The sequence below is a fragment of the Lipophrys pholis genome (genome assembly GCF_963383615.2).
Source record: "Lipophrys pholis genome assembly, chromosome: 18".
Taxonomy (NCBI): Eukaryota; Metazoa; Chordata; class Actinopteri; order Blenniiformes; family Blenniidae; genus Lipophrys; species Lipophrys pholis.
In genome coordinates, this window is record NC_137646.1 from 26,291,015 (window position 1) to 26,318,589 (window position 27,575).

The following is a 27,575-nucleotide window of genomic DNA, read 5'->3' on the forward strand; positions in this document are numbered from 1 at the left end:
ATTGTAAAATGACATAAAGCAACTTACAGGAAAGAAAAGGGAAGAGGCGAGTAAAAACAGATTCCGGAAAGAAAAAGATAAAATGACGTAAACTTAAAAACAACTAAAGTTACAGAAAGTTCAAATTTCTTCACTCCGACTTCTGGAACCAAACAACCGGACTGACTCACTGTGTGTGTGTGTGTGTGTGTGTGTGTGTGTGTGTGTGTGTGTGTGTGTGTGTGTGTGTGTGTGTGTGTGTGTGTGTGTGTGTGTGTGTGTGTGTGTGTGTGTGTGTGTGTTAATAAGTGACTGATTTGATTGATTGCGTCGCAGCGAAGCAGCAGAACAGATTTCATCACGATGAGAAGAAAGAAAAACACATTTGAATGTTTATTCTGCTTTTAATTACCGGTCAGATTCAACTACGTCAACCAGCTAGTTAGTTCGTCTACCAGCGGTCGGTCAGTCCGTTTTGTGTGTGTGTGTGTGTGTGTGTGTGTGTGTGTGTGTGTGTGTGTGTGTGTGTGTGTGTGTGTGTGTGTGTGTGTGTGTGTGTGTGTGTGTGTGTGTGTGTGTGTGTGTGTGTGTGTGTGTGTGTGTGTTTGCCCAGGTCCATCGACCGGCTGCAGACTCGCTGACTCAGCGCAGCCGGAGGATAAATACCGGGAGTACTCTGATACCCGGACAAACGAGACGAAGGTGAGGAAGAGGAAGGATGAAGACGCTGCTGATCCTGTGTGTGTGTGCATTTGGAGCATGGGCGCAGGGAAACCTGGACTACGATGAATACGACACGGTGAGCGCCGCTCCCAGTTACTGGCTACCCGGAGTATTAGTTACTTTTTAACTGCATGTACTCACACAGGATGGAATCAGAGTAAAGTAACTAAAAGTTACTCGGCAGTAGAAGTGATTATCGGTTACAAACATTCAGATTAAGACCAGTAGATTACCAGTACAAGTAACTTTTACTGATCCAGGAGTAAAGTTCCGTATCCAGAATACTTTTAGTAACTAATTTCTTTTGGGATCAAATCCACGGAAACTTTTACTAATTTTACTAAATATTCTGTCAAATTTATAAACATTTGAACTTTTACTTTCTTTTTTCACTTCTTATTATTTTCATGTCTTTTTAAATATAAACTTCTAAATATTATTCAAATTCCGAAGCTAATGCTAACACGCTAACAAACGTTTGTTTGCGTCGTCGTTGTTTTGTTGTTCCCTCGGTTGTTGACTTGTTGACGTTTGTTCCGACAGGACCTCAAACCGTCTGGAGTCAATAAAACTGTGAGTACAAGAAGCTTCCGTTGGTTCTGTTGGGTTCTGTTTGGTTCTCATGGTACCGTTGGTTCTGTTGGGTTCTGTTTGGTTCTCATGGTACCGTTGGTTCTGTTGGGTTCTGTTTGTTTGGTTCTCATGGGTACCGTTTAGTTCTGATTGGTTCTGTTTGGTTCCGACCGGTTGACGCTGGTGTTCTGGTGTCCTCCAGGGCAGCGTAGACGCTCGCGGCCACCGTCCTTTGAACCGAGGCAGAGAGACCTACAACCCCAACCGGTACTCCCCTCCCCCGATCAGCGGAGGCAACAGGTAGAGTCGCCTGTAACACCTTTAAACCTGTAGCACCTGTTACACCTGTAACACCTGTAACACCTGTAGCACCTGTAACACCCTTCACACCTGTAACATCCAACACACCTGTAACACCCTTCACACCTGTAACACCTGTAACATCCATCACACCTGTTACACCTGCAACACCTGTAACATCCAGCACACCTGTAACACCCTTCACACCTGTAACACCTGTAACACCCTTCACACCTGTAACACCTGTAACATCCAGCACACCTGTAAAATCCTTCACACCTGTAACACCTGTAACATCCAGCACACCTGCAAAATCCTTCACACCTGCAACACCTGTAACATCCAGCACACCTGTAACACCTGGAACATCCAGCACACCTGTAAAATCCTTCACACCTGTAACACCTGTAACATCCAGCACACCTGTTACACCTGCAACACCTGTAACATCCAGCACACCTGTAACACCTGTAACACCTGTAACACCCTTCACACCTGTTACACCTGCAACACCTGTAACATCCAGCACACCTGTAACACCTGTAACACCAGTAACATCCATCACACCTGTAACATCCTTCACACCTGTAACATCCAGCACACCTGTTACACCCTTCACACCTGTAACACCTGTAACACCTGTAACATCCAGCACACCTGTAACACCTGTAACATCCAGCACACCTGTAACATCCTTCACACCTGTTACACCTGTAACATCCTTCACACCTGTTACACCTGTAACATCCTTCACACCTGTAACACCTGTAACACCTGTAACACCCTTCACACCTGTAACATCCAGCACACCTGTAACACCTGTAACATCCTTCACACCTGTAACATCGAGCACACCTGTAACACCTGTAACATCCAGCACACCTGTAACATCCTTCACACCTGTTACACCTTAACACCTGTAACATCCTTCACACCTGTTACACCTGTAACACCTGTAACACCCTTCACACCTGTAACACCCTTCACACCTGTTACACCTGTAACACCTGTAACACCTGTAACACCCTTCACACCTGTAACACCCTTCACACCTGTAACACCCTTCACACCTGTTACACCTGTAACACCTGTAACACCTGTAACACCCTTCACACCTGTAACACCTGTAACACCTGTAACACGAGTGGCAGCCGTTTCCAGGCTGTAAAGGTAAAAGCAGCAGCAGAACGTGGTTCTGAGATCTCACCTGGTCTGGACGCTGCAGGTACCGCGGTCGCCCCACTCAGACTCAGACGACGGGCGGAGCCTCGCAGACGGAGGGGAAGGTGGAGCAGCCGGACGGTGGAGGATGTACCCACGCCTCGGAGGAGATGGTGAGCAGTTCAACGTCTGTTAACTCAGCTTCTTTTTTTTTTTTTTTTTTTTTTTTAAATCAAATTGATTTCACTTCTTAAATTGTTTTATTATTTTCATTTGATTGTTTATTTTTCAGTCTAATTGTGCAGTTTGTTTCCTGTCCTCTAGGGGGTTTTGTGTCCCAACGGCTGTGAGCTGAAGACGGCGCTGCTCAAGCAGGAGAAGAGCGTCCGCATGGTGGAGTCCTATATAAAATATTAGCATTAAGCTAACTGTTGTAGATCATCTATTTCATATATTTACATGTTGCATTAGCTAAAATGCTATTCTAATCAAGTGTTAGCATTGTGCTAACACACCACATTAGTCCACTTCCATGTTAGCATTACAGTTGTAGCTTGTTGAGATGATCCAGTTTCATACGTTAGCATTAGCATTGTGAGACATGGGTTAGCACAATGCTCGCGTGTATGATGACAGTGAATAACCCCACCCCCACCCCCACCCACCCCCGCCCCCACCCTCCCATAGAGTATCAACGATCTCCGGCCTCAGGTGGACGAACTGTCACGATCCTCCAACAACGTCTACAACTACGTACACAGCATGTCCAACTCGCTGAGGGAGCGCCAGCGAGTGTATAACGGTGAGCCCGCCGCCGCCGCCGCCGCCGCCGCCGCCGCCGCCGCCGCCTGTCGGCTTCCCGAATGTTCCTTCTTTACTGACGCACGTTTCCGCCGTAGAAAACAACAACGTGGTGACTCGCTACACCGACCGCGTGGAGGAGCAGCACGCCTACATCAAGGAAACGGTGGACACCGTCTTCCCCTCCAACATCCGCGTGCTGCAGGTACTGTAGCTAGCTAGCTGGCGCGGGGACGCCTGGACGAGCCGGTCGCTGACGTGTCGCACCGTTTCAGGGCGTCCTGGACAAAATCAAGCAGAAGATCCAGAAGCTGGAGAAGGCCATCCAGAACCAGAGGGAGGAGTGTAAGGAGCCCTGCAGGACCAAGTGTCCCATCCCCGTGGTGTCCGGTGAGTCTGGCGCCCTCTACATAATGCTACGTGTAAGGACACAAGTGGTAGGGTCGGAGGGAATGTAAATACCGTCCGTCTGCTCTCTTCACGTTCTGTAAAATCTGTACGATGCTTCGAGAATACACCAGAGTGTCGTCGGCATAGAGGAGAAACAAGAGTTCTGATTAGAGATGCACCGATACCGGCACCAAGCCCGATACTGCACAGAGTACAGCCTCACGAGTACTTTTGTATCGGTACTCTCAAGTAGCTAAAAATTAGTACTCCTCCTGGCACTCGGTATCAGCAAGTATCTAAAGGTTAGTACTGGTATCAGTACTTGATATCAGCAAGTATCTAAAGGTCAGTACTCGTACTTGCTCTGTTTAAAAGTGTCATCCTTGCATTCGTAGTTCCAGTAGCTCTTTCCGAAGCTAAGCGCTAAGCGCTAAGGTGTGACGCAGTGAAATTACTGGGCTCCCAGGGTGGAGCCCTGAGGAACGCCCCGCGGAGTCATGTGACCTGTGCTCTGTGCTGCAGGTAAAGAGTGCGAGGACATCTTCCGCCGCGGAGGAATCGACTCCCAGATGTACCTGATCCAGCCTGACGCCTTCGTGGCGCCATACAAAGTCTTCTGTGACCAGACCACCCAGAACGGAGGTCCGAGTCCCCAACGGGTCCCAGTCTGAACCCGGCCCCCGGTGCTCTGTGCTCACAACGGCGTCTCTCTGTCTCCCCCTGCAGGATGGCTCCTGATCCAGAACCGGCAGGACGGCAGCGTGGACTTCGGCCGTCGCTGGGACGAGTACCGCCGCGGGTTCGGGAACATCGCCTTCGACGTGGGTAAAGGACACTGCGAGACTCCCGGTAAGGCGCTAGGATCCCGCTGGAGACCGGTCCCGGTGTCCCGGTAGAGTCTGACTGACCAACACCCCCTCCTCCACCCTTCTCCACCCCCCCACCCTCCCCCACAGGAGAGTACTGGCTCGGCAACGACCGCATCAGCCAGGTCACCAAGATGGGTCCGACCGAGGTTCTGATCGAGATGCAGGACTGGACCGGAGACAAGGTGAGTCCAGAACACCTGGGACTGGAGTCTGATCTGGTTCCCGCTAAATTCAACTACTACCAATACTTTTAATTCTATTAAACAAATTAAAATTAAGTTATTTTCAATGAAACTTCCTTTAACGTTTGACGTTCCTGGATTGTTGGTATTTCTTACGTGTTCTGGATTTTTTTTAAATATGCAATGAAAATACTACACATTATTTTATTTTTTCTTCTTTTTCTAATTTCTGTCTTGAAAAGCTCCACATTATATCCTTGATAGATATTTATTTATCTATTTTTTAATTATTATTATTTTTAATTTATATATATATTTTTATAACATTTGATGTTGCTGGATTATTGCTATTTTTTAAATCTCATATATATAGATGTATATAGATAGATATAGATAGATATAGGTATATATATAGATGTATATATGTAGAGAGAGATCTACACCATTGTTGACATTTATTGATTTGATACTTTGGATTTTAAAAATATAATTTACAAGAAATCTACTTAATTGTCAACCAGCCAATATGTATTCCTTTATTCATATACACAACCTTTAATCGAATTATTCATTAGTTTTATTTAGTTAGTAAGTCATTTAATTATTTGTAAGTTTAAGTTCTTTATTCACGATATCACTCATTTATTGTTTTGTGCATTTATGTATGTTCTTGTTCAATCAATCAATTAATTAAAAATGATTAATGATAGAAAAAAACTTAGGGAATATTTTGTAAATAAAATATAATAAATTTTTATTTCACAAAAAGCGACGTTATATGTTTTTGACGGATGTGAGAGGGTGAAACACACCAGGCCTAAAAACATCCACCATCACTGCGGGCTTTTATTGTGGTACTGTGGTTCCCACTACTTCCTCTTTCACCTGTACGCAGTATTTAGTCCGAATATTCACAAAACTCCAGTTGCAACTTACCAAGACACTTCCTGCTCGTGCCTCGAGCGGGGGCGCGCAACGCGCCTGTCTGTCGGCTCAGGCTTCCACCTGTGTGACGTCAGACGGATCAGTCCACTGTCTGTAGGGGGCGCTGTTTCTATAGCTGCTTGTATGTTTAAGGCGGGGAATTATCAAAAGGTTAAACTAATGTATTTTATATATGTCCACATATAACCATCGGTTTTTTTAAGTCATTTGCCTTAATTGTTGTAATATTTGGTAACTGTTAATTTTGGGTGCTTTAAACACCCCTCAGACGCTTGGTTCAGCCCGGCCTGTCCTGATTGGCCAGTTGAGAGTGGGCGGGGCTTATTTAAGGCTCGTTACTGAGACTCGGCCAGAAGTTTATTAGAATTTTTGGAACTTTCCAAGAAAACGTTAGAATTACTGTTGTTTTGATTTCTAAACATAAGATATAAATAGTATTTCATTCTTTTATTGTGATTATTTACTCAATGAAGCACAAATAAATAGATTCAAAATGTATTGAAAGTGGGGAGCATTTAAAACGGATTCACTTTAAGATTAATTATTAAGTATAAGATTTTTTATATAAAAAAAAAGTCATTAAGTCCATAAAATGATTTATTTTAGTTTTTGTTTTTCAAACAAAAATGATTTAATGTCGATACAGATTTTGAAAAATAAAGTTTAAAATATTTTAAAAACGTTTGTCCTCTTTCGTTCACATTGAGGAGATAAACAGGAAGTGATGTTTGTTGTTGTTGTCGTTCAGGTCTTCGCTCAGTACCAGCAGTTCACCGTCCAATCAGAGACGTCCAACTACGTGCTCGCCATCAACGGTTACTCCGGCAACGCCGGCAACGGTTTGCTGGAGGGATCCCTGGAGCTGTTCGGAGAGAACCGCACCATGACGATTCACAACGGGATGATGTTCAGCACGTACGACCGCGACAACGACAACTGGTGAGCGGCGAGCGGCGAGCACCCGCCGAGCCTCTGGCCGCGGCGCGCTAGCCACCGTGTGTTGAGATGTCGCGGACGCGCAAAACTTTTCTGAAACGAAAACACAAAAATGACACGTCTGCACCTGAAACGCCGTCGCGTCATTCTGACAAAATAAAACCTGACGTCGCGCGTTAGCATCATCCGCTGGCTACCGCCACAGTGAAGAAGGTTAGCGCTCCAATCGCGTCGACGTGACGCTGTGAATTCTTCTGTTCTCTGCAGGAACCCCGGCGACCCGTCCAAGCAGTGCGCCCGGGAGGACGGCGGCGGCTGGTGGTACAACCGCTGCCACTCGGCCAATCCCAACGGCCGCTACTACGTGGGCGGAGCCTACAACAGGCACATGGCCAAGCACGGCACGGACGACGGCGTGGTGTGGATGAACTGGAAGGGCAGCTGGTACTCGCTCAAGGCCATCAGCATGAAGATACGTCCGTTCTTCCAGTCCCGATAGACGAGCGCAAAGACGCCGGCACGCGGAACCACGACGGCAGACGAGCCAGAACCACGCCGACGGTCGCCACGACGCTAACGCTAACGCTCGTCTTTCATTGGGTGGTGAAAAACATTAAGGGACACATGAATCAGATCGGCTGGAGGTCAATGGAAGTGTGTCGCTCGTTGTTCCGCGTGACGACGTCAACGTTCCTCCGCTACTCAATAAACACGTTGAGCAACATACGTTCTCCTGTCTGATCGTCTTTATTCTATTATTTAAAATAGGTGTTCTGGGTTCAAGACTAGTGTTCTAGGTTTAAAATGGGTGTTCTGTGTTTTCAGACTGTAGTGTTCTAGATATAAGACTAGTGTTCTAGATTACATTTTCAGACTAGTGTTCTAGATATAAGACTAGTGTTCTAGATTAAAATTTAAGACTAGTGTTCTAGATTTCAGATCCGTGTTCTAGATTAAAATTAAAGACCAGTGTTCTAGATTAGGATTGAAGACCCGTGTCTAGATTAAGATTTAAAACGGGTGTTCTAGATATAAGACTAGTGTTCTAGATTAAGAGTTAACACCGATGTTCTAGATATCAGAATAGTGTCCTGGATTTAAACTGGTGTTCTAGATTCCAGAGTAGTGTTTTAGACTTAAGACGAGTGTTCTAGATTAAGATATGACTAGTGTTCTATTAATAAGATTAGGGTTCAAGATTTAAGACTAGTGTTCTATGTATAAGACTATTGTTCTAGGTATAAGACCAGTGTTCCAGATATAAAACTATTGTTCTAGACATAAGACTCGTGTTCTAGGTTTCAGACTCTAAATAAAAATAAAAGCGATGGTGGAGCGTCTACAAACATCCAGCCACAGAGCGACGCCCCCCGGAGGTTTAAAAGGAAATAAAGGCTCGTTTGTGAATCTCATGGAGGTCAAAGGTCATACTAGCCACGTTAGCGGCTAGCGGCTAAGTAAACTAGTATAAAGTTTGAACCCCATGTGACTTACCGCCAGCGGCAGGTTGGGCTGGCGACCTTAGAACAAGGCTACCTGCTAGCCACGGCTAACCACGAGGCAGGGATTGTGTATTTTTTGAATCGTATCTTTGCAGGGTCATAATTTATTTATATTTATTTAGAAAGAGACGTTTTGTCCTGCCGGATGATCCAACAAAACCTGGACACCAGGAAGAACCCGTGTGGTGTATTTCTGTGGAACGTGACAGCGGAACATTACTCCCAACCTCAGCCTCTCGGGACTTTTGGTTCTTTTGTTTAGAAGTCACAATAATTCCGTCAGTGATTGACACTGGGACACTGGGACACTGGGTACTGGGACACTGGGACACTGGGACACTACTGGGACACTACTGGGACACTACTGGGACACTGGGACACTGGGACACTGGGTACTTGGTACTGGGACACTGGGTACTGGGACACTGGGACATTGGGACACTGGGTACTGGGACACTGGGTACTGGGTACTGGGACACTGGGTACTTGGTACTGGGACACTGGGACACTGGGTACTGGGACACTGGGACATTGGGACATTGGGACACTGGGTACTGGGACACTGGGACACTGGGTACTGGGTACTGGGACACTGGGTACTTGGTACTGGGACACTGGGACACTGGGTACTGGGACACTGGGACACTGGGACACTGGGACACTGGGTACTGGGTACTGGGACACTGGGTACTTGGTACTGGGACACTGGGACACTGGGTACTGGGACACTGGGACACTGGGACATTGGGACACTGGGTACTGGGACACTGGGTACTGGGACACTGGGACACTGGGACACTGGGACGCTACTAAAGGTCACTCAAGGTCAAATGTCCAAAGGTCAGAGAGCGAATACTTTTGGTAATATGTTGTTTGTATGAAACTGACCAGAACGTGACACTGAAACTGCAGTTACTTAAATAAAAACCTTCATGTGATCGTTTATGAAGTTGCCATGATTAAACGTTTATTTCACGATACAGGAAGTGGACGTGTCCATTGATAGAAACAATCAAGAGGAGACGTAAAAAACTACTTGGAAGAATAAATACTCAAGTGAAGTACTGTGACAATCTACTGATAAAGTACTTTGAACACACTCAGCGGTTTACCGTCAGTTAGCCGTTCATTAGCTGTCAGTTAGCCGTTGGTTAGCCATTACGTTAGCTCTCGTCAGTCTCCGCGTCTCTAGATTCTTCCAGAACCATCCGGTTCTGCCCGATGTCCTCGAACTGGGTCAGCAGCTCCCTCTGGACCGTCGGGATGCTCTTGTAGTCTCCGGACGGCGCCGGGCCGGACGGCTGCTGCAGCTCGATGCGCGGGACGCTAGCAGGCGGCGCCGCGGCCTCATTTCCTCCAGCCAGGTGTTTGGAGTCGGAACGAAGCGTCTGATAGCCGAGGTGATCGACGGCGAGGGGCGGCGCCGAGCGGCAGGAGCCCGAACAGCTTCGGAGCGTCATGGCGAGGTCCACCTGGTCGGGTTTAAACAAGAGCTTAGCATGTGTAGCATTGAGACAAAACCAGAACAGACTGCGATAATCCAGACCGTCACCTCGGTTCGATAAAGATCGTCAATCTGCTTCCGCGCGCGAAGGCTCAGCTCCTGGAAGCGCCGCCGCAGGCCGGACGATCGTTTCCGTAGCAACGTGAGGTTTCCACTCAGGTTTTCCGCCTCGCTGACGAACTCCAGCTCAGACGCTGCAGATCGAACGCAGTCGCTTTTACTACGTCACGTCTGGATTTAATCCCAAACTAATTAACAATGATGCTAAAACGTTTGTGACGCTAATCTGAACGTCGTTCGAGTTTCTCTCAAACCAGAAGAAGGATCTTAATCTGGAATCCGTGGAACAACTTAAAATTCTTTTCACAATCAAACTTAAATACAGAAACTGAGAGAAAAAGAAACTTAATCAATTACTGATCTGACGTCAAATCCAAAATACAGAAACATTTCAATCTACAGTTAGTCTGAAACTAGCATGAGTCCAGTCTGAAACCAGTTTGAATCCAGTCTGAAACCAGTTTGAAACCAGTTTCAATCCAGTCTGAGACCAGTTTGAATCCAGTCTGAAACCAGTTTCAATCCAGTCTGAAACCAGTTTGAAACCAGTTTCAATCCAGTCTGAAACCAGTTTGAAACCAGTTTGAAACCAGTTTGAAACCAGTTTGAAACCAGTTTGAAACCAGTTTGAAACTAGTTTGAATCCGGTCTGAAACCAGTTTGAAACCAGTTTCAATCCAGTCTGAAACCAGTTTGAAACCAGTTTCAATCCAGTCTGAAACCAGTTTGAAACCAGTTTCAATCCAGTCTGAAACCAGTTTGAAACTAGTTTGAATCCAGTCTGAAACCAGTTTAAACCAGTTTGAATCCAGTCTGAGACCAACTCTAAAACCAGCTTGAAACTAGTTTCAATCCAGTCTGAAACCAGTTTGAAACTAGTTTGAAACCAGTTTAAAACTAGTTTGAATCCAGTCTGAGACCAGCTCTAAAACCAGCTTGAAACTAGTTTGAATCCAGTCTGAAACCAGTTTGAAACTAGTTCGAATCCAGTCTGAAACCAGTTTGAAACCAGTTTCAATCCAGTCTAAACACAGTGTAAAATGGTGTCATCCAGCCTGGGTGTTTGGTTCTGAACTGTATCTGCTGACGATGACTCTGCGGTTTTCGTTGTAGATCCGTGTCATCGCCCTCATCGTCGTCTCCGCCGCCTCGCTGTTTGTCTTCACTGCTTCGCACGTCGTCCACAGTTTTCCGTCCACGTCGTTTTCCCGCCGAGAAATCAAACCCTGAAGCCTGCAGCCGGACGGACACTTCCAGTCCTGAGACGCAAAAATACACATCCAGAGAAACAAACCCACCATGACACCAACACGGAACGAGAATGATACCAAGTACCGATACCAGTACCGACCTTTAGCTACAGCCCGATACCAAGTACCGATACCAGTACCAACCTTTAGCTACAGCCCAATACCGAGTACCGATACCAGTACCGACCTTTAGCTACAGCCCGATACCAAGTACCGATACCAGCACCAACCTTTAGCTACTGCTGATACCAAGTACCGATACCAGTACCAACCTTTAGCTATAGCCCAATACCGAGTACCGATACCAGTACCGACCTTTAGCTACAGCCCGATACCAAGTACCGATACCAGCACCAACCTTTAGCTACTGCTGATACCAAGTACCGATACCAGTACCAACCTTTAGCTACAGCCCAATACAGAGTACCGATACCAGTGCCAACCTTTAGCTACAGCCCAATACAGAGTACCGATACCAGTACCAACCTTTAGCTACAGCCCAATACAGAGTACCGATACCAGTACCAACCTTTAGCTACTCCCCGATAGCGAGTACCGATACCAGTACCAACCTTTAGCTACTCCCCGATACCGAGTACCGATACCAGTACCAACCTTTAGCTACTTGTGTGAGCCTGAAAGTTCTTAGCATGTAGCATGTAGCATCTACTGGGAGACGGAACCCGAGTATTTTCAAAAAGTAGCTTTTTCAGTTGCTCTGAGGACTGCGGTCGTGTAAACGTTAACCAAAAAAACACAACGTGTGTGTGTGTGTGTGTGTGTGTGTGTGTGTGTGTGTGTGTGTGTGTCTCACCCAGTCCTGGTCTGAACACAGAGGGACGGCTGCCTTCCGGCCACACCATCGACTCCACCTCGTCTCTGAGCCGCCATGGCGCCGTCGGCCATCTTTGTTCTCCTGTTTGAGCTTCAGACACACTGCAGGAAACACACACACACACACACACACACACACACACACACACACACACACACACACACAGAGTTTCAGAAAAGTTTTTGGGCAACGTTTCACTCTGGATGCAGTTTTTTAAAAAGTTCCGTCCTCATTGACTCCGATGTTTTTGTTTACGGTTAAAAAGTTTCGTTTTCACCTGAAAATAGAAACGTGTAACTGAGGCCGTGTCAGAGTTCTAAGATGTTCCAGCATTCTGCACCGTGGCTCTAGAAGGTCTTTGAGTTCTAGAACGTGACAAATTTTGAACAAAAGTTAGTTTTACTTTGGTGACTGATGCAGGATGTCAGTGTTCTGGAAAATGTTCGCAGGTAGAACGTTTCAGAGTTCTAGAACATGTCAAGTTTTCAGAATAAAACGCAGGTTGACAAGCCGTCAGTTGTGCGTGGTGGCAGTTGTAGAACGTGGCAGGGTTCCAGAAAACGTTGCCACATGGAGTGTTGGTGTTCCTCCACCAGCTGATAGTGTGTGTGTGTGTGTGTGTGTGTGTGTGTGTGTGTGTGTGTGTGTGTGTGTGTGTGTGTGTGTGTGTGTGTGTGTGTGTGTGTGTGTGTGTGTGTGTGTGTGTGTGGGAGGGACTGTGACAGCAGGACGCCAGGTTTCAACACTTCAAACAAACTTTATTGATCGAGCAGAGTCCAGAACAGAACATCAAACATTTCCACTCAGACACTGACGGTTCCCCGACGCTCGCCGGGTCTTCGACCTCGTCCATCGACCGGCGCCGGAGTGACGGAGGCCGGAGGTCAAACTGGGCGCACGATGTTTTTGTAAAGGTTCACGACAGAAATTATTCAGGAGATCAGTGACACACTTTCACTGATCCACTGGAACGTGGAACAAACCATTGAGGTAGACGGGGGGGGGGGGGGGCTGTACCGCCATGCGCCCCCCTGCGGCGCCCGGCGCCGTTACAGCGTGTTGGGGCGGATCAACATGCGGACGCTCTTCAGGCCGTCGTCGGCCGGTTTGTACGTCGTCCACACGCCATTCTGCGCCTGATGTGGCGTCTTCCCGCCGGCGTGGCGAATGCCGTTCAGGTTTGCCGCCTGGCAGCTGTCGTACCACCAGCCGCCGCCGTACACCGCCGCGCAGTTCCCCGCCCAGCGGTCGGCGTCCCGGTCAAAGGTGCTGAACCTCATGCCGCTGTGGCCCGCTAGCGCGTCGCCGGCATCGCCGACGTAACCCGACACCCACAGCGGGAAGCCCTCCTTCTCCGACCCCACGCGCACCACGTACTCGGCGCTGGCCACGCCCCCCTCCCAGTCCTCCACCTCCACCTTCAGCAGCGTCTCGCTCTGATTGGTCAGCCGGTGGAGGTGGAGGTTCCCCAGCCAGAGCTCGCCACGGCCGCGCGCGTCCACCGAACCGAAGCCGCGGCGGTACTCGTCCCAGGTGCGGTTGAAGCTGAGCGCGGCGTTGTCGCGCTGCTGAACCAGCAACCAGCCGCCCACCAGCCCGTCCTGACGGCAGTAGACCTGCAGGGGCGCCGCCGCGCCGCCGGGTCTGATCTGAAACAGGCCGCTGGTTTCACCATGCAGGTGGTGCTGGAACGCCGCCGCGCAATCTGCAAGCACAAACATGGCAGAGCGCCGGTTAGCGTGGCGCGGCCGCCCGGGGCGACGCCCCGCTAAACAGACCAGAACTCAACCGACTGGACCAGAGACGCGCGTCCTCACCACACGTTAGCATCCGTCCAAACAGAGGCTCTAAAGCTGCCAGACGTGGAACCCCCTCGCCACTAGGCGGCGGTAACGAGTCCTGCCGGCTTTCTATGGTTTATTTTGTATTTATAAACGAAGTTCCAACTTCTGTCACGTTTACCATTAAAGCTCGCTGGTTAGCATGCTAGCTTCAGCGCAACACACTGACGTCGATCGATTGTTGATTTTAAAAGCTTTAGCATTAGCGCTTAGCTTCTTAAGTAAGGGTTGACAACGTCTCTTCATTATGTTTCATTGCTTCACGTGTCAGTTAGCGGATTAAACATGCTTAAAATGTCTTAATGTTTCAAAATAAAACATGTTTGTGCGTCATCTTGTTTTACGTTAATATTAAATTACGAAGGATGAATATCGCATCACGATACTCTTTTTTTTTTTGTTTCAACGCGACGCAAAGAAGATGAAATAATATTTTCAGGAAAATAATTAGCATATCTAGCAAAATTAGCCAATAGCATAATTTGCTATTTATTGCATAATTCTCAACAAAGTTTAGCTGTTTGGACAAACCGCCGATAAACACGATTAGCATTAGCGTTGTCAAATGTGCTAACAGACATAGCTTTGAAACATTAGCTTTCAAATCACTGAAGCTAGCTATTGTTTATCTTTCCGCGTAGTTTTCGTCAATCTGTGTAAAAAGCTGAAATTAGCCGTTTCACTGCTTTTTGGAATCAGATTATTTTTGGGAACTTTTAGTTTTCGCACTTTGTTAAATTGTTAAATATTAATATCGTATTACCAACCAAGGTGACGACATAAAATAAGTAACATTTCAGCTGATAGATTAAATAATTAACGGAATAATTAATGAGTAAAAGAAGCAAAATACTTCAAATAATTTGAAAAGAGGTAAACACCTTTAACGAGCCGGTAAAAGACAGAAGAAGAACTCTTAATGTGTTTCCGAGTGAGGAGGAATATTCCGATGTGGCGAGGCCGTGCGTCTCTGCTTCGGGAACTTTAACGGAGATTTTTTTTTAATTCCAACGGTCATCGTGAGGGCTAGCTAATCTCCGCGTTTAAAAAAGGAAAATAAAGCAGAATTAATTCATTTGACACAAGTTTATTGGAGACAAAAAGTTTTAATGTGGACATTTTGTTTTCGTCAGAAACGTACAGAGTTCAGTTAGCCTCCCGTTAGCATTAGCTGCTATTGCTAAAGTCGCGGTAACAAACACCGACGCACTCTTTGGTTTCTCTTAATCTGAAAAACTGAAAGACAGTTTAGTTTTTACAAAATTAGCTTCGGTTCAAAGAAAAATTAGCTTTAGCTTGCTAGCTCGTGAGCAGTTTCTTAGCAGTTAGCTTGAACGCTAGCAACAATCAACAAAGAAAAGCAGGTTCATTCTTTAGCTCCGGTACAATTTAGCGAGCTAGCTGCTGCTAATAATGTGGCTCTAGCTAACTGTTAGCTCCTCACGTGTTTGTTTTGTTTTTCACTTTTGGTTTTGTCGCTCGGACGTTTCGGTACCTTTGCCTACATAATCAGCCTGCCGCTGGACGCGCACCGCGCCCGCCATGCCCCGGGCCTGGAAGTCCGGGACGTCGTCATGCACGGTGTCGGTCAGGAACGCGCCGCCGAACGGATCAATGAATCCGGTCTTGGAGTCTCCCAGGATGCTACCTTTAGCGCCGCCGCCGCTGAGCAGGGTCTTGGAAGAAGAGGAGGAGGAGGAGGAGGAGGAGGAGGAGGAAGAGGAGGTGTGGCCGAGCGAGGGGAACAGCGAGCTCATCCCGCCCCTGCTGGTGTCTGTCATGGCCTGGCACTCCGGCCCGCCCTCCACCACCTCCTCCAACCGCTCCACCGGCCCGTCCTTGGTCTGGACCACCGTGCGGCGGATGCTCTTGGTGCAGCTCACGCTCTGCGTGGTCACGTGACTCGTGGTGGGCCGGCCCAGGTGGTCGAACCCGCCGCCACCGAACGGGTCGCCGCCGCCTCCGCCCAGCTCGGTGATGGACTTAGAGGAGGTGGAGGAGGTGGAGGAGGTGGAGGAGGTGGACGGAGAGAAGGAGGTACCTGGCACCTTGGAGATGGTCGCCGGCGACGAGCTGGAGCCTTCCTCCTCCAGGATCAAGTTCATCGTCGTCACCTGTGAGTCGGGAACCGGGAGAACCATCAGAACCATCAGAACCAGAGAACTGGGTACGGGTACTGATGACTAAAACAGGTCAAAAACTTGTCTAAAACTAGTCTACAACCAGATCACCAGTCCAAACTAGTTTAAATCCAGGTTACAACTCGTCCAAACTAGTCTAAACCGGTCCAAACCAGCTGACAGCAGGTTCTGGTTAAGCATTGATTCTGTCGTGACTCACGTCGTTGAACACGTCGACCTTCTGCTGCGAGGCGGCGGCGGCGGCGGCGGCCGGGTCGTCCAGGTCCTTGGACTTGAAGTGGCTGTCGACGATGACGTCCTTGAGCGGAAGACTCTTCATCACGTAGAGCGTTCCCACCGACTCGATGGTCTGAGCCGCCTGAGAGTCCAGCTGCTGGATCTGAGGGGAACAACCAGAGGAGGCGTGACGCGCCGTCCCGCCAGAATCCAGAACGTCTGTTCATTTATTCTAAAAGTTCCCAAACTGTTGGCGCGTTTCATTTCAAATGAATCAATCAGAAACTTTTCAGTTTGGCTGGAGGACTTCATGTCCCTTCGTGTCCCTTCACATCCCTTCACGTCCCTTCACGTCCCTTCATGTCTCTTCATGTCCCTTCATGTCCCTTCACGTCCTTCACGTCCCTTTGTGTCCCTTCATGTCCCTTCACGTCTCTTCATGTCTCATGTCCCTTCACGTCCCTTCACGTCCCTTCGTGTCCCTTCATGTCCCTTCACGTCCCTTCATGTCTCTTCATGTCCCTTCATGTCCCTTCACGTCCCTTCGTGTCCCTTCATGTCCCTTCATGTCCCTTCACGTCCCTTCATGTCCCTTCACGTCCCTTCATGTCCCTTCATGTCCCTTCATGTCCCTGAAAAGCCTTTTGGACTCCGTTTCCACGACGACGTTTCAAGTGATATTGCGTCATTTGTGCGTTGTTTCAGAAAAATGTCACGTTTACACGCCAACATTTAGAAAGTGATGTCGGCATTTTTGAAAAGTTGCATTTTGCCCCGGTTCCACGTTAAAGGGGCATTTTCAAAAAGTCACGTTTTTCCCCATTTTGACAGTAATGCAGCATTTTGGGAAAAGTTGCATTTCCACAGAGACGGAGCATTTTCAAAAGGTTGTGTTTCCCTTCCCATGTTTCCATGGAGATGGAGCGTTTTCAAAAAGTGTATTTTCCCCGTATCCACTGCGACACAGACCTAAAGACCTAAAATCTAATTTACTACGACGTCTTTGGTTCCGTTGAAAGTATTTGAGCGTTTCCCCGTCGTCCTCACCTGCTTGTCCAGCGTGACGTATCCGTCCCGGTCCACCTGGTGCTCCGAGTACTTCGAGCAGGATCCTTTACAGGAACGCAGCTTGATGTCGATGTCCACCTGAAGGGGGAGCCAGAGAGCAACCTTCATCCAAAGCTCCTTGTTATTGGACCATCACAGTCGGTTTATACGCAGACGACACCGACTTTTGTTCCTCTACTTTTAACGATAAGTTAGCTGCTAGCTACGCTATATGATTTTAACGATAAGTTAGCTGGTTGCTATGCTATATGATTTTACGATAAGTTAGCTACTAGCTACGCTGTACGATATTAACAATAAGTTAGCTGCTAGCTATGCTATATGATTTTAACGATAAGTTAGCTGCTAGCTATGCTATATGATTTTAACGATCAGTTAGCTGCTAGCTATGCTATATGATTTTAACGATAAGTTAGCTGCTAGCTATGCTATATGATTTTAACGATAAGTTAGCTGCTAGCTATGCTATATGATTTTAACGATAAGTTAGCTGCTAGCTATGCTATATGATTTTAACGATAAGTTAGCTGCTAGCTATGCTATATGATTTTAACGATAAGTTCACCCCCCACGTGTTTTTTTTTAGCATGTTTTGCCATCGTAGCCACGAAGCATCTATTTGGGTTTAGCGCTGATCCCTTTATACCGCGTTTCTATTGGTTAGCTAGTTGACGTAGCAGCGTCACCATCGCCTCAAATATCTGATGCTGGTTGTCTTTGGTCGCCATGACGACGACCAATCCTTGAACCGCTCTCACAGTGCGACAAATCCAAAGAGTTTTTCTGTTTGTGCGTATTAGCTTTGGTCCTGTTCCGCTTGCTAACGTCACAGCCGCGCCTTCCTTCTCATCAATCGAAGAAATTCCACGTGTAAAAATGTTATTTCGATTTTTAACCTTGTCACGGTGTATCGAGCTGCATCGCCAGATCCGTCTGGACGGTTCTGATCGCGTTCTACCGGTGACCTCTACGATAGATAGCGTTAGCGGGACTTAGCGTGGGTACCTCCAGCCTCTGCATCTCCACCACCTGGTCCTTGACGCGGTCCTTCATGGCCGCCAGCGTCCTCATCTGCCGGTCGATCTTGATCTTCATGTCGGTGATTCTCTGCCGGAGCCTCTGAGCCAGGTCGTAGTAGTTGGTGTTGCTGCCTTGGTGCCGAGGACACAAAGAGACCAGCATGAATCCTCAGCTTACAGAGACATTTAAATAGAAGGTCTTCTTTTAAACACTGGTGGCGCCGTTGAGCAACTTCTTAACGGAATCGTTCTCAAACGTTTGGGGGGAAATCCCACGTTTCCTCATTACAACACGTACTTTGGTATTGAACCTCAGTTAAGAAATTTAAAATATGGAGTTTCAACGCGACTGAGTTTTTTCGTTTGGACTCTTTGTTCCAAACCAGAAACGCCCACAAGGGGGCGCCACCCCCAGAACGGGAGGTTTTGATTGAGACTGAGATCACAAGAGGTTAGCTGCTAACTGACGCCCTCTCGCGGTTAGCATCGGTGAATGAAGGTAAAAGTGAGTTTGTAAGGAGATGAAACTCTAAATCGTCTTTCAAATCTGCACCGTGTATATTGATCTTTAAATATCTAAAATAAACTTTTATCAGAATAAAAGAAAAAAAAGAAAAATGCTAGAGGACCCAGTAAAGATCCCTGAGGAACTCCAAGTGTATACTGATATTTACCTCAAAAGGAATTTATTGTAATTATGAATTATGTTTCTTCATTTTATGCTTGTTGATTATCCGATGATGTAAAGTATCTTTGAGTGTTAATAAAAGCGCTATACATATCAAATGTATTATTATTAAAAAATCTATTATTTTTATAAAACATTATTAAATTGCTGGCGGACCCAGTGAAGATCCCCGCGGAACGCCTCCAAACGTAGTATTCAGAGTCACGAGTCCAGTCTGTCAGCGACCTGTATAAATGAATGAAGGTCAGTCTATACGCCGACGACTCCTTGCTTTCTGTTTCCATGCGGTGTGTAGTTTGTTGCGTTGCGGTGGATTTCCCAAAGTCTCACCGGAGTCCAGGACGAGTTTCTCCTTGATGTAGTCGTACGTCTGTTTGGACACCTGGTCGGCCGAGCGGTGTTTGGCATTGTTCTGGTCCAGGAGGCTCCGGATCTTCTCGATACTCTTCAGCAGGCTGTGGTCGTTCTTGTCCAGCAGACCCTGGATCCTGCAGCCCGACGGACATTTAGAACCCTGAGAGGAAAACAAACAAACAAACAAACAATGACACTCTAATGTGTGATGTCATTAAATATACTTCCCGGTTCATATCATGCATCCTGCTTCATAACCACGGAAACAATTAACTAACTTGTCCAAGAGGACGATTCTCAACGTTTACATTCATATTGAAAAAAACATTTCTTGTTAAATCAGTTTACATTTGTTCTGTTGAAATAATTGTTGAAAAAGAAAATAAGATGAAAATAAACACTCGCTTAAAAGCTTTTGTGATCATTTCTTACGAAGCCTGAATGACCAACACTCACCCGGTCCCTGAACGCCTCACATAGAGGACCATTGTCAGAGTACTTTGAGTGGTGTACGTTTGTAACCTTTTCTTAGTGTTTTCTTATCGTTTTGGTAGCATGTTGGTAGTGTTGGTGGTAGCGTGTTGGTAGTGTTGGTGGTAGCATGTTGGTAGTGTTGGTGGTAGCGTGTTGGTAGTGTTGGTGGTAGCGTTGGTAGCATATTGGTAGTGTTGGTGGTAGCGTGTTGGTAGTGTTGGTGGTAGCATGTTGGTAGTGTTGGTGGTAGCGTGTTGGTAGTGTTGGTGGTAGCGTTGGTAGCATGTTGGTAGTGTTGGTGGTAGCATGTTGGTAGTGTTGGTGGTAGCGTGTTGGTAGTGTTGGTGGTAGCGTTGGTAGCATGTTGGTAGTGTTGGTGGTACCATGTTGGTAGTGTTGGTGGTAGCATTGGTAGCGTGTTGGTAGTGTTGGTGGTAGCGTTGGTAGCATGTTGGTACTGTTGGTGGTAGCGTGTTGGTAGCATGGTAGTGTTGATGGTTGCGCGTTGGTAGTGTTGGTGACGCGTTGGTAGCATGTTGGTAGTGTTGGTAGTGTTGGTGGTAGCATGTTGGTAGTGTTGGTGGTAGCGTGTTGGTAGCGTGTTGGTAGTGTTGGTGGTAGCATGTTGGTAGTGTTGGTGGTAGCGTTGGTAGCATGTTGGTAGTGTTGGTGGTAGCGTGTTGGTAGTGTTGGTGGTAGCATGTTGGTAGTGTTGGTGGTAGCGTGTTGGTAGTGTTGGTGGTAGCGTTGGTAGCATGTTGGTAGTGTTGGTGGTACCATGTTGGTAGTGTTGGTGGTAGCATTGGTAGCGTGTTGGTAGTGTTGGTGGTAGCGTTGGTAGCATGTTGGTACTGTTGGTGGTAGCGTGTTGGTAGCATGGTAGTGTTGATGGTTGCGCGTTGGTAGTGTTGGTGACGCGTTGGTAGCATGTTGGTAGTGTTGGTAGTGTTGGTGGTAGCATGTTGGTAGTGTTGGTGGTAGCGTGTTGGTAGCGTGTTGGTAGTGTTGGTGGTAGCATGCTGGTAGTGTTGGTGGTAGCGTGTTGGTAGTGTTGGTGGTAGCGTGTTGGTAGTGTTGCTGCTAGCATGTTGGTAGTGTTGGTGGTAGCGTGTTGGTAGTGTTGGTAGTGTTGGTGGTAGCGTGTTGGTAGTGTTGGTGGTAGCGTGTTGGTAGTGTTGTTAGTGTTGGTGGTAGCGTGTTGGTAGTGTTGGTGGTAGCGTGTTGGTAGTGTTGGTAATGTTGGTGGTAGCGTGTTGGTAGTGTTGGTGGTAGCATGTTGGTAGTGTTGGTGGTAGCGTGTTGGTAGTGTTGGTAGTGTTGGTGGTAACGTGTTGGTAATGTTGGTGGTAGCGTGTTGGTAGTGTTGGTGGTAGCGTGTTGGTAGTGTTGGTGGTAGCGTGTTGGTAGTGTTGGTGACGGGTTGATAGCGTGTTGGTAGTGTTGGTGGTAGCGTGTTGGTAGTGTTGGTGGTAGCGTGTTGGTAGTGTTGGTAATGTTGGTGGTAGCGTGTTGGTAGTGTTGGTGGTAGCATGTTGGTAGTGTTGGTGGTAGCGTGTTGGTAGTGTTGGTAGTGTTGGTGGTAACGTGTTGGTAATGTTGGTGGTAGCGTGTTGGTAGTGTTGGTGGTAGCGTGTTGGTAGTGTTGGTGGTAGCGTGTTGGTAGTGTTGGTAGTGTTGGTGGTAGCATGTTGGTAGTGTTGGTGGTAGCTTTGGTAGCGTGTTGGTAGTGTTGGTGGTAGCGTGTTGGTACCCAGTCGTCACTGGTGCAGAAAGGCCACTCCTTCTGCGTGGAACATTTATCCGCTCTGGTTCCGTGTTCCACAGGTCGAGCTCCTCGGGGGTCGATGACAACCTGAACACAAGACAGCAGGAGCTTCAGCGACCCTTCAGAACAAAAGTCGTAGTCCTACGCTACGAAGTGTCAGCGTATCGTCAGAGTATCATCAGAGTATCGTCAGAGTATTATCAGAGTATCGTCAGAGTATCGTCAGAGTATCATCAGAGTATCGTCAGAGTATTATCAGAGTATTATCAGAGTATCATCAGAGTATTATCAGAGTATCGTCAGAGTATCGTCAGAGTATCATCAGAGTATCATCAGAGTATCGTCAGAGTATCATCAGAGTATCATCAGAGTATCATCAGAGTATCTTAGGCGACGTTTCGGTGACAAAGTGAAGATTCCGACTCACCGAAGCCGACGCTGCACTGATCAAACAGACGAGTAAAGCCAGACGCTCCATCTTCTCTTCTTCTCTCTTCTCTGTTTCCCTCAAACACCTCCGACGCTCATTTTCTACCCTCCTGATGCCCCGCCCACCCCCATAAGCCCCGCCCACCACCCACCGCCATGACTCAGCAGGTCAAACTTCAGTTCTCCGACTTTCCGGAAACTTTGTGTTTCCGATGAACAAACAAACTGCAAGACCAGATCAATGGCACACACACACACACACACACACACACACACACACACACACACACACACACACACACACACACACACACACACACAGGGAAGGACAATGGGTTCTAAACATGAGCGCTGGGAGAACAGGAACATTCGTCCAGATCATGACAATATTCAAGCCTTGTTTCCATGACAACGTTTCCATGACAACGTTTCAAGTGAAAACGCATCTTTGTGACGTTTTGGTTCCAGGAACGTTCTAGGTATACACGGCAACATCGTGGAATTGATATCTGTTTCCATGGAAACGGCAGAAACACTGAAAACTATCCTAGATGAATGAAAAAAAAGACAAAGACTTTCCAACACGACGAGTTTATTGAAAGACATTTTCAAAACTTGTAGAGGTGAAAGCAAAGAATGAGAAACTGCAGCATGAGCAACACAAAATGTTTCCGGTCTCTGGACTGAAGACAGACAGTTGTAGAGTTTCCAGAAAGTCTCCTGTCCGTCCACTCCCACGGAGACGGAGCTCAAGCATTTTCAAAAAGTTCCGCCTTGGGATCCGCTTTCAAAAAGTTTGTGTTTTCACTGGCATCTGTGCTCCGTCGTCATGGAAACGGAATCTCAGACTCTCACAAAAAAAAAAACCCCACGAGACAAAACGTGAACCACGACGCAAAGTTTGGTACGTCTGTCCAAAGAGTGAGAAACACAACCAAACATTAACGACAACAACGTTCAAGGTTCTTCATACAACGAACTGAGTAAAACCAAATGCAAGCAGCCCGATAGCACGATAGCATGTTAGCACGGTAGCACGTTAGCATGGCAGCACGTTAGAATGTTAGCACGTTAGCACGGCAGCACGTTAGAATGTTAGCACGGCAGCACGTTAGCACGGCAGCACGTTAGCACGGCAGCACGTTAGCACGGTAGCACGGTAGCATGTTAGCATGGTAGCACGGTAGCACGTTAGCACGGTAGCACGGTAGCACGTTAGCACGTTAGCACGTTAGAATGTTAGCACGGTAGCACGGTAGCACGTACAGTATCTGAGTCGGGACTGTTTCTGTCACGTTTCCATGACAACATGCTCCACGTTTTGCTGGCAGGACCAGCGAGCTCGGCAGGTGCAGCGCGACCATCAACACCAACACCACACAGCTGACCCGGTCCAACTCTCCAGAAGCTGCAAAAATGTCAGCGACCAACTTGGCCAGAAACCTGAGGAGCAGCGCGGCCATCATGGTGTGGAACGCCTTCTTCTTCCACTGGTCGGCACGCCGCTCAGCCCCGCCCACATCCCCCGGCTTGGGACGAATCAGAACGCAGAGAACAGACAGGCAGCAGTAAAGCACGACGAGCAGAGCCAAGACAGACAGAACGGGACCGAGGACAACTTGAACCACGTTTAAGGTTAGAGAGTCCAGCGCCCCCCACAGGCCGCTCAGCAGCCACACGCCGCCGACGCTGGCGTCCCTGACGCGGGCGCCCCCCCCGGGTCCGCAGGCCCAGGTAGGTGACCGGGTGGACCACGGCCAGGTAGCGGTCCACGCAGGTGAGCATGTGGAACAGAGTCTGTCCTGGAATCAGGCTGGACAGGATGAACATGGACGCTCCGCTCAGCGCGCTACAGCGGCCGGTGAAGACGCTGGCTAGGTGGAGGCTCATGCCCAGCTGGTCCAACAGGTCCGTCACCACCATGTTGTAGGTGAAGACGTCAGTGTGGCTCGCGATGGCGGCGGGAAAACTCCGCCACTGTTGGTGACAGAGGTACAGGACAAAGACGAAGAGCGGGAAGGAGAAGAACTGGAGGCTCACGGTGCCGACTAAAATATTACATCTGTGGAAAAAGAGCCAATCACAGGGAGCGGCGGAGCCGTTCATGGTGGAGGACGTTAGCCGCTAGCAGGACGTTAGGCGCTAGCAGGATGTTAGTGGCTAGCAGGACGTTAGCTGCTAGCAGGACGTTAGCCGCTAGCAGGACGTTAGGCGCTAGCAGGACGTTAGTGGCTAGCAGGACGTTAGCCGCTAGCAGGACGTTAGGCGCTAGCAGGATGTTAGTGGCTAGCAGGACGTTAGCCGCTAGCAGGACGTTAGCCGCTAGCAGGACGTTAGGCGCTAGCAGGATGTTAGTGGCTAGCAGGACGTTAGCCGCTAGCAGGACGTTAGCCGCTAGCAGGATGTTAGCCGCTAGCAGGATGTTAGCCGCTAGCAGGATGTTAGTGGCTAGCAGGACGTTAGTGGCTAGCAGGACGTTAGCCGCTAGCAGGACGTTAGTGGCTAGCAGGATGTTAGCAGTTAGCAGGAAGTTAGTGGCTAGCAGGACGTTAGCAGGATGTTAGCAGTTAGCAGGATGTTAGCAGCTAGCAGGATGTTAGCGGTTAGCAGGATGTTAGCGGTACGTTATTGGCTAGCAGGACATTAGCAGTTAGCAGGATGTTAGCAGCTAGCAGGATGTTAGCAGCTAGCAGGATGTTAGCGGTTAGCGGGACGTTAGCGGTTAGCGGGAAGTTAGTTGCTAGCGGGACGTTAGCAGGATGTTAGCAGTTAGCAGGATGTTAGCAGGATGTTAGCGGTTAGCAGGATGTTAGCGGTACGTTATTGGCTAGCAGGACATTAGCAGTTAGCAGGATGTTAGCCGCTAGCAGGACGTTAGTGGCTAGCAGGATGTTAGCAGTTAGCAGGAAGTTAGTGGCTAGCAGGACGTTAGCAGGATGTTAGCAGTTAGCAGGATATTAGCAGCTAGCGGTACGTTATTGGCTAGCAGGACATTAGCAGTTAGCAGGATGTTAGCAGCTAGCAGGATGTTAGCGGTTAGCGGGACGTTAGCAGTTAGCGGGACATTAGCAGGAGGTGACGGAGTTGTTCAGGGTGGAGGACATCTGATGGAGGAGATCAGTCCACTGAAATGAAGGAATGAAGAGAAACATTGAGGAAGTTCCCAGAGAACAAAGTACTGCCTGAAATACTAAAATACTGACTCACAGTACACTGCAGCTGCAATTACACGACGACGTTTCAAGTAAAAACTCGTTTTTGCATTTTTGTTTCAGGAAAGTTTCAGTTTCATGACAACATTTTGAAAACTCGTGTTCTTTTACACAGAAACAGAAAAATACATAGTTGGTATCGATATTTCGTAGAACCGTCCTTCTCCTCTTGATATTTTGTACGATACCTGATACTGGTATCGGTGTCAGTATCGGTGCAGTAGTAGTTTGAAGTCTTACAGAGAAGAAGATTAAAATACTTAAATCATCTTAAATCAAATATTTTTTGTTAAACTATAAAACTACACTGGAAAATAGTCAAATTCCCGGTTCAGAGGTTCTAGAGGTTCTAGAGGTTCTAGAGGATTTCACTCAACAGCCTCCTGAATATTTTCAATGTTGTTAAAAACAAGATTTATTTGATTCACATGGGAAAGAAAAGCAGGACCCACCTGGTGGAAGATCGGGATCAGGATCAGGATCAGGATCAGGATCGGGATCGGGATCGGGATCGGGATCGGGATCGGGATCGGGATCGGGATCGGGGTCCGGATCAGGATCAGGATCAGGATCAAGATCAGGATCGGGGTCGGGGTCGGGGTCGGGATCAGGATCAGGATCGGGATCGGGATCGGGATCGGGATCGGGATCGGGGTCCGGATCAGGATCAGGATCAGGATCGGGATCTAAACCTGCGACTGTCGCTCAATGAACTCGGACGCTGAAGTCAGCGGGAGCTGGGACCGATGATGATGATGATGATGGTGATGAAGATGAAGTGTCAGCATGACGGAGGAGGTGATTTGGATGTTATCAAACAGAAATATGAGACCTGACGGAGGCAAATGAAGTGGTGGTGTTTCCCCTCCAGAGCCGCTGCTCTCGTCTTTTCCAGATCGTTTCAGGGCCGCAGATTAACCTTCACTGTGGAACCAACAGCTGGACAGGGAACCCTGACATCCTGCGCTGTGTTCTTGGGAGGTGTTCCCAGATGTTCTACAACCGCAAGACAGTCGTTAGTTTGAACACATTTTAAAATCCTGAGGCATTCTAGAGTTCTGTTACCTTAGAGAGTTTCAACACATCTAGAACTCTCACACGTTCTGGAGCTCTGACCACACAGGGAGTGTTGTTTCCATGACGACATGGAGGGAAGACGACTCAAAATCAAGAGCGTGTAGAAGAAGAGAACAAACACTTGCTGCTTCATGTTCGGTGTACGGTGTTGAGTTCGCCCGTTTCCATGGAGACGGAGCCTGAGCGTCTCCAGACGGTGTTGAGTTCGCCCGTTTCCATGGAGACGGAGCCTGAGCGTCTCCAGACGGTGTTGAGTTCACCCGTTTCCATGGAGACGGAGCCTGAGCGTCTCCAGACGGTGTTGAGTTCGCCCGTTTCCATGGAGACGGAGACGGAGCGTCTCCAGACGGTGTTGAGTTCGCCCGTTTCCATGGAGACGGAGATGGAGCGTCTCCAGACGGTGTTGAGTTCACCCGTTTCCATGGAGACGGAGACAGAGCGTCTCCAGACGGTGTTGAGTTCACCCGTTTCCATGGAGACGGAGACAGAGCGTCTCCAGACGGTGTTGTTTTCGCCCGTTTCCACCGACCCGGAGTCGCAGCATTTTTAGAAAAGCTTCTTTTGGGAACCGTTTCCAAAAAGTGACTGAGCCTCGTTGTCACGGAAACCAACATCCTAAATGCTGAGAAAGTATTTTTTCCACTTTGAACTGGTTACCGTGGAAACAGACCCTAATGAGCTAAAGGTCTGAGCAGACCACGACGTGATGACGGGAGATTTGAATCCTGAACCGAACCCCAGATAAAGACCTGATTCCATTTGTTTGTGTTTGAATGTTTTTAGTCAAATAGTTGAAATGATTGAAGGAAAGACAGACGGGAGGTTTTGAATACGTTTTGCCTTCGATCGCCGCCGCCGCGCCGCCGCCGCGCCGCCGCCGCGCCGCGATCTGAGGCTCATTTCATCACCAAAACATTCAAATGAGTCGCAGCACCTCGCTGTGTCTGCACCAGCGCTCCGTCTGCACCAGCGCTCCGTCTGCACCAGCGCTCCGTCTGCACCAGCGCTCCGTCTGCACCAGACAGTGGAGATCAAAGCCTTCTGCGTGAAGCTGATGAAAAGATAAAAGACCCAGAAAGACTCGTTCCTCATGAACGTCTTTTTCTTCATTTAAAGCGTCGCTGAGTCGAACAGGTGGAACCGAAGAGTTCCACCAACCCAGAGCGTCCAGGTTCACCAGATGTTTTACAAGTAGAGCCGATCACAGAGCTGCTGATTGGCTGATCGATCACAGAGCTGCTGATTGGCTGATCGATCACAGGTGAACTCAGTTTGGACACA

The 27,575-nt window shown here is 48.1% G+C and overlaps 2 protein-coding genes across 2 annotated transcripts; one reads left to right on the forward strand and one right to left on the reverse strand.

Moving 5' to 3' along the window:
• The first annotated feature begins 289 nt into the window (after positions 1 to 289).
• fgb (fibrinogen beta chain) lies at positions 290 to 7,590 on the forward strand. The gene is made up of 13 exons (XM_080486161.1): positions 290 to 778; positions 1,246 to 1,275; positions 1,478 to 1,575; positions 2,801 to 2,909; positions 3,061 to 3,129; positions 3,424 to 3,538; positions 3,636 to 3,742; positions 3,813 to 3,927; positions 4,450 to 4,569; positions 4,654 to 4,776; positions 4,884 to 4,978; positions 6,672 to 6,862; positions 7,127 to 7,590. Exons 1-13 carry the CDS (start codon positions 698 to 700, stop codon positions 7,356 to 7,358), a joined length of 1,485 nt encoding a protein of 494 aa, XP_080342287.1. The 5' UTR covers positions 290 to 697; the 3' UTR covers positions 7,359 to 7,590.
• A 5,160-nt stretch (positions 7,591 to 12,750) lies between these two features.
• Positions 12,751 to 22,076, reverse strand: fga (fibrinogen alpha chain). The gene is made up of 8 exons (XM_080486155.1): positions 22,004 to 22,076; positions 21,562 to 21,663; positions 19,314 to 19,497; positions 18,282 to 18,427; positions 17,256 to 17,354; positions 16,192 to 16,371; positions 15,347 to 15,965; positions 12,751 to 13,715 (listed from the first exon to the last, which is right to left on the reverse strand). Exons 1-8 carry the CDS (start codon positions 22,052 to 22,054, stop codon positions 13,060 to 13,062), a joined length of 2,037 nt encoding a protein of 678 aa, XP_080342281.1. The 5' UTR covers positions 22,055 to 22,076; the 3' UTR covers positions 12,751 to 13,059.
• Positions 22,077 to 27,575: the final 5,499 nt, after the last annotated feature.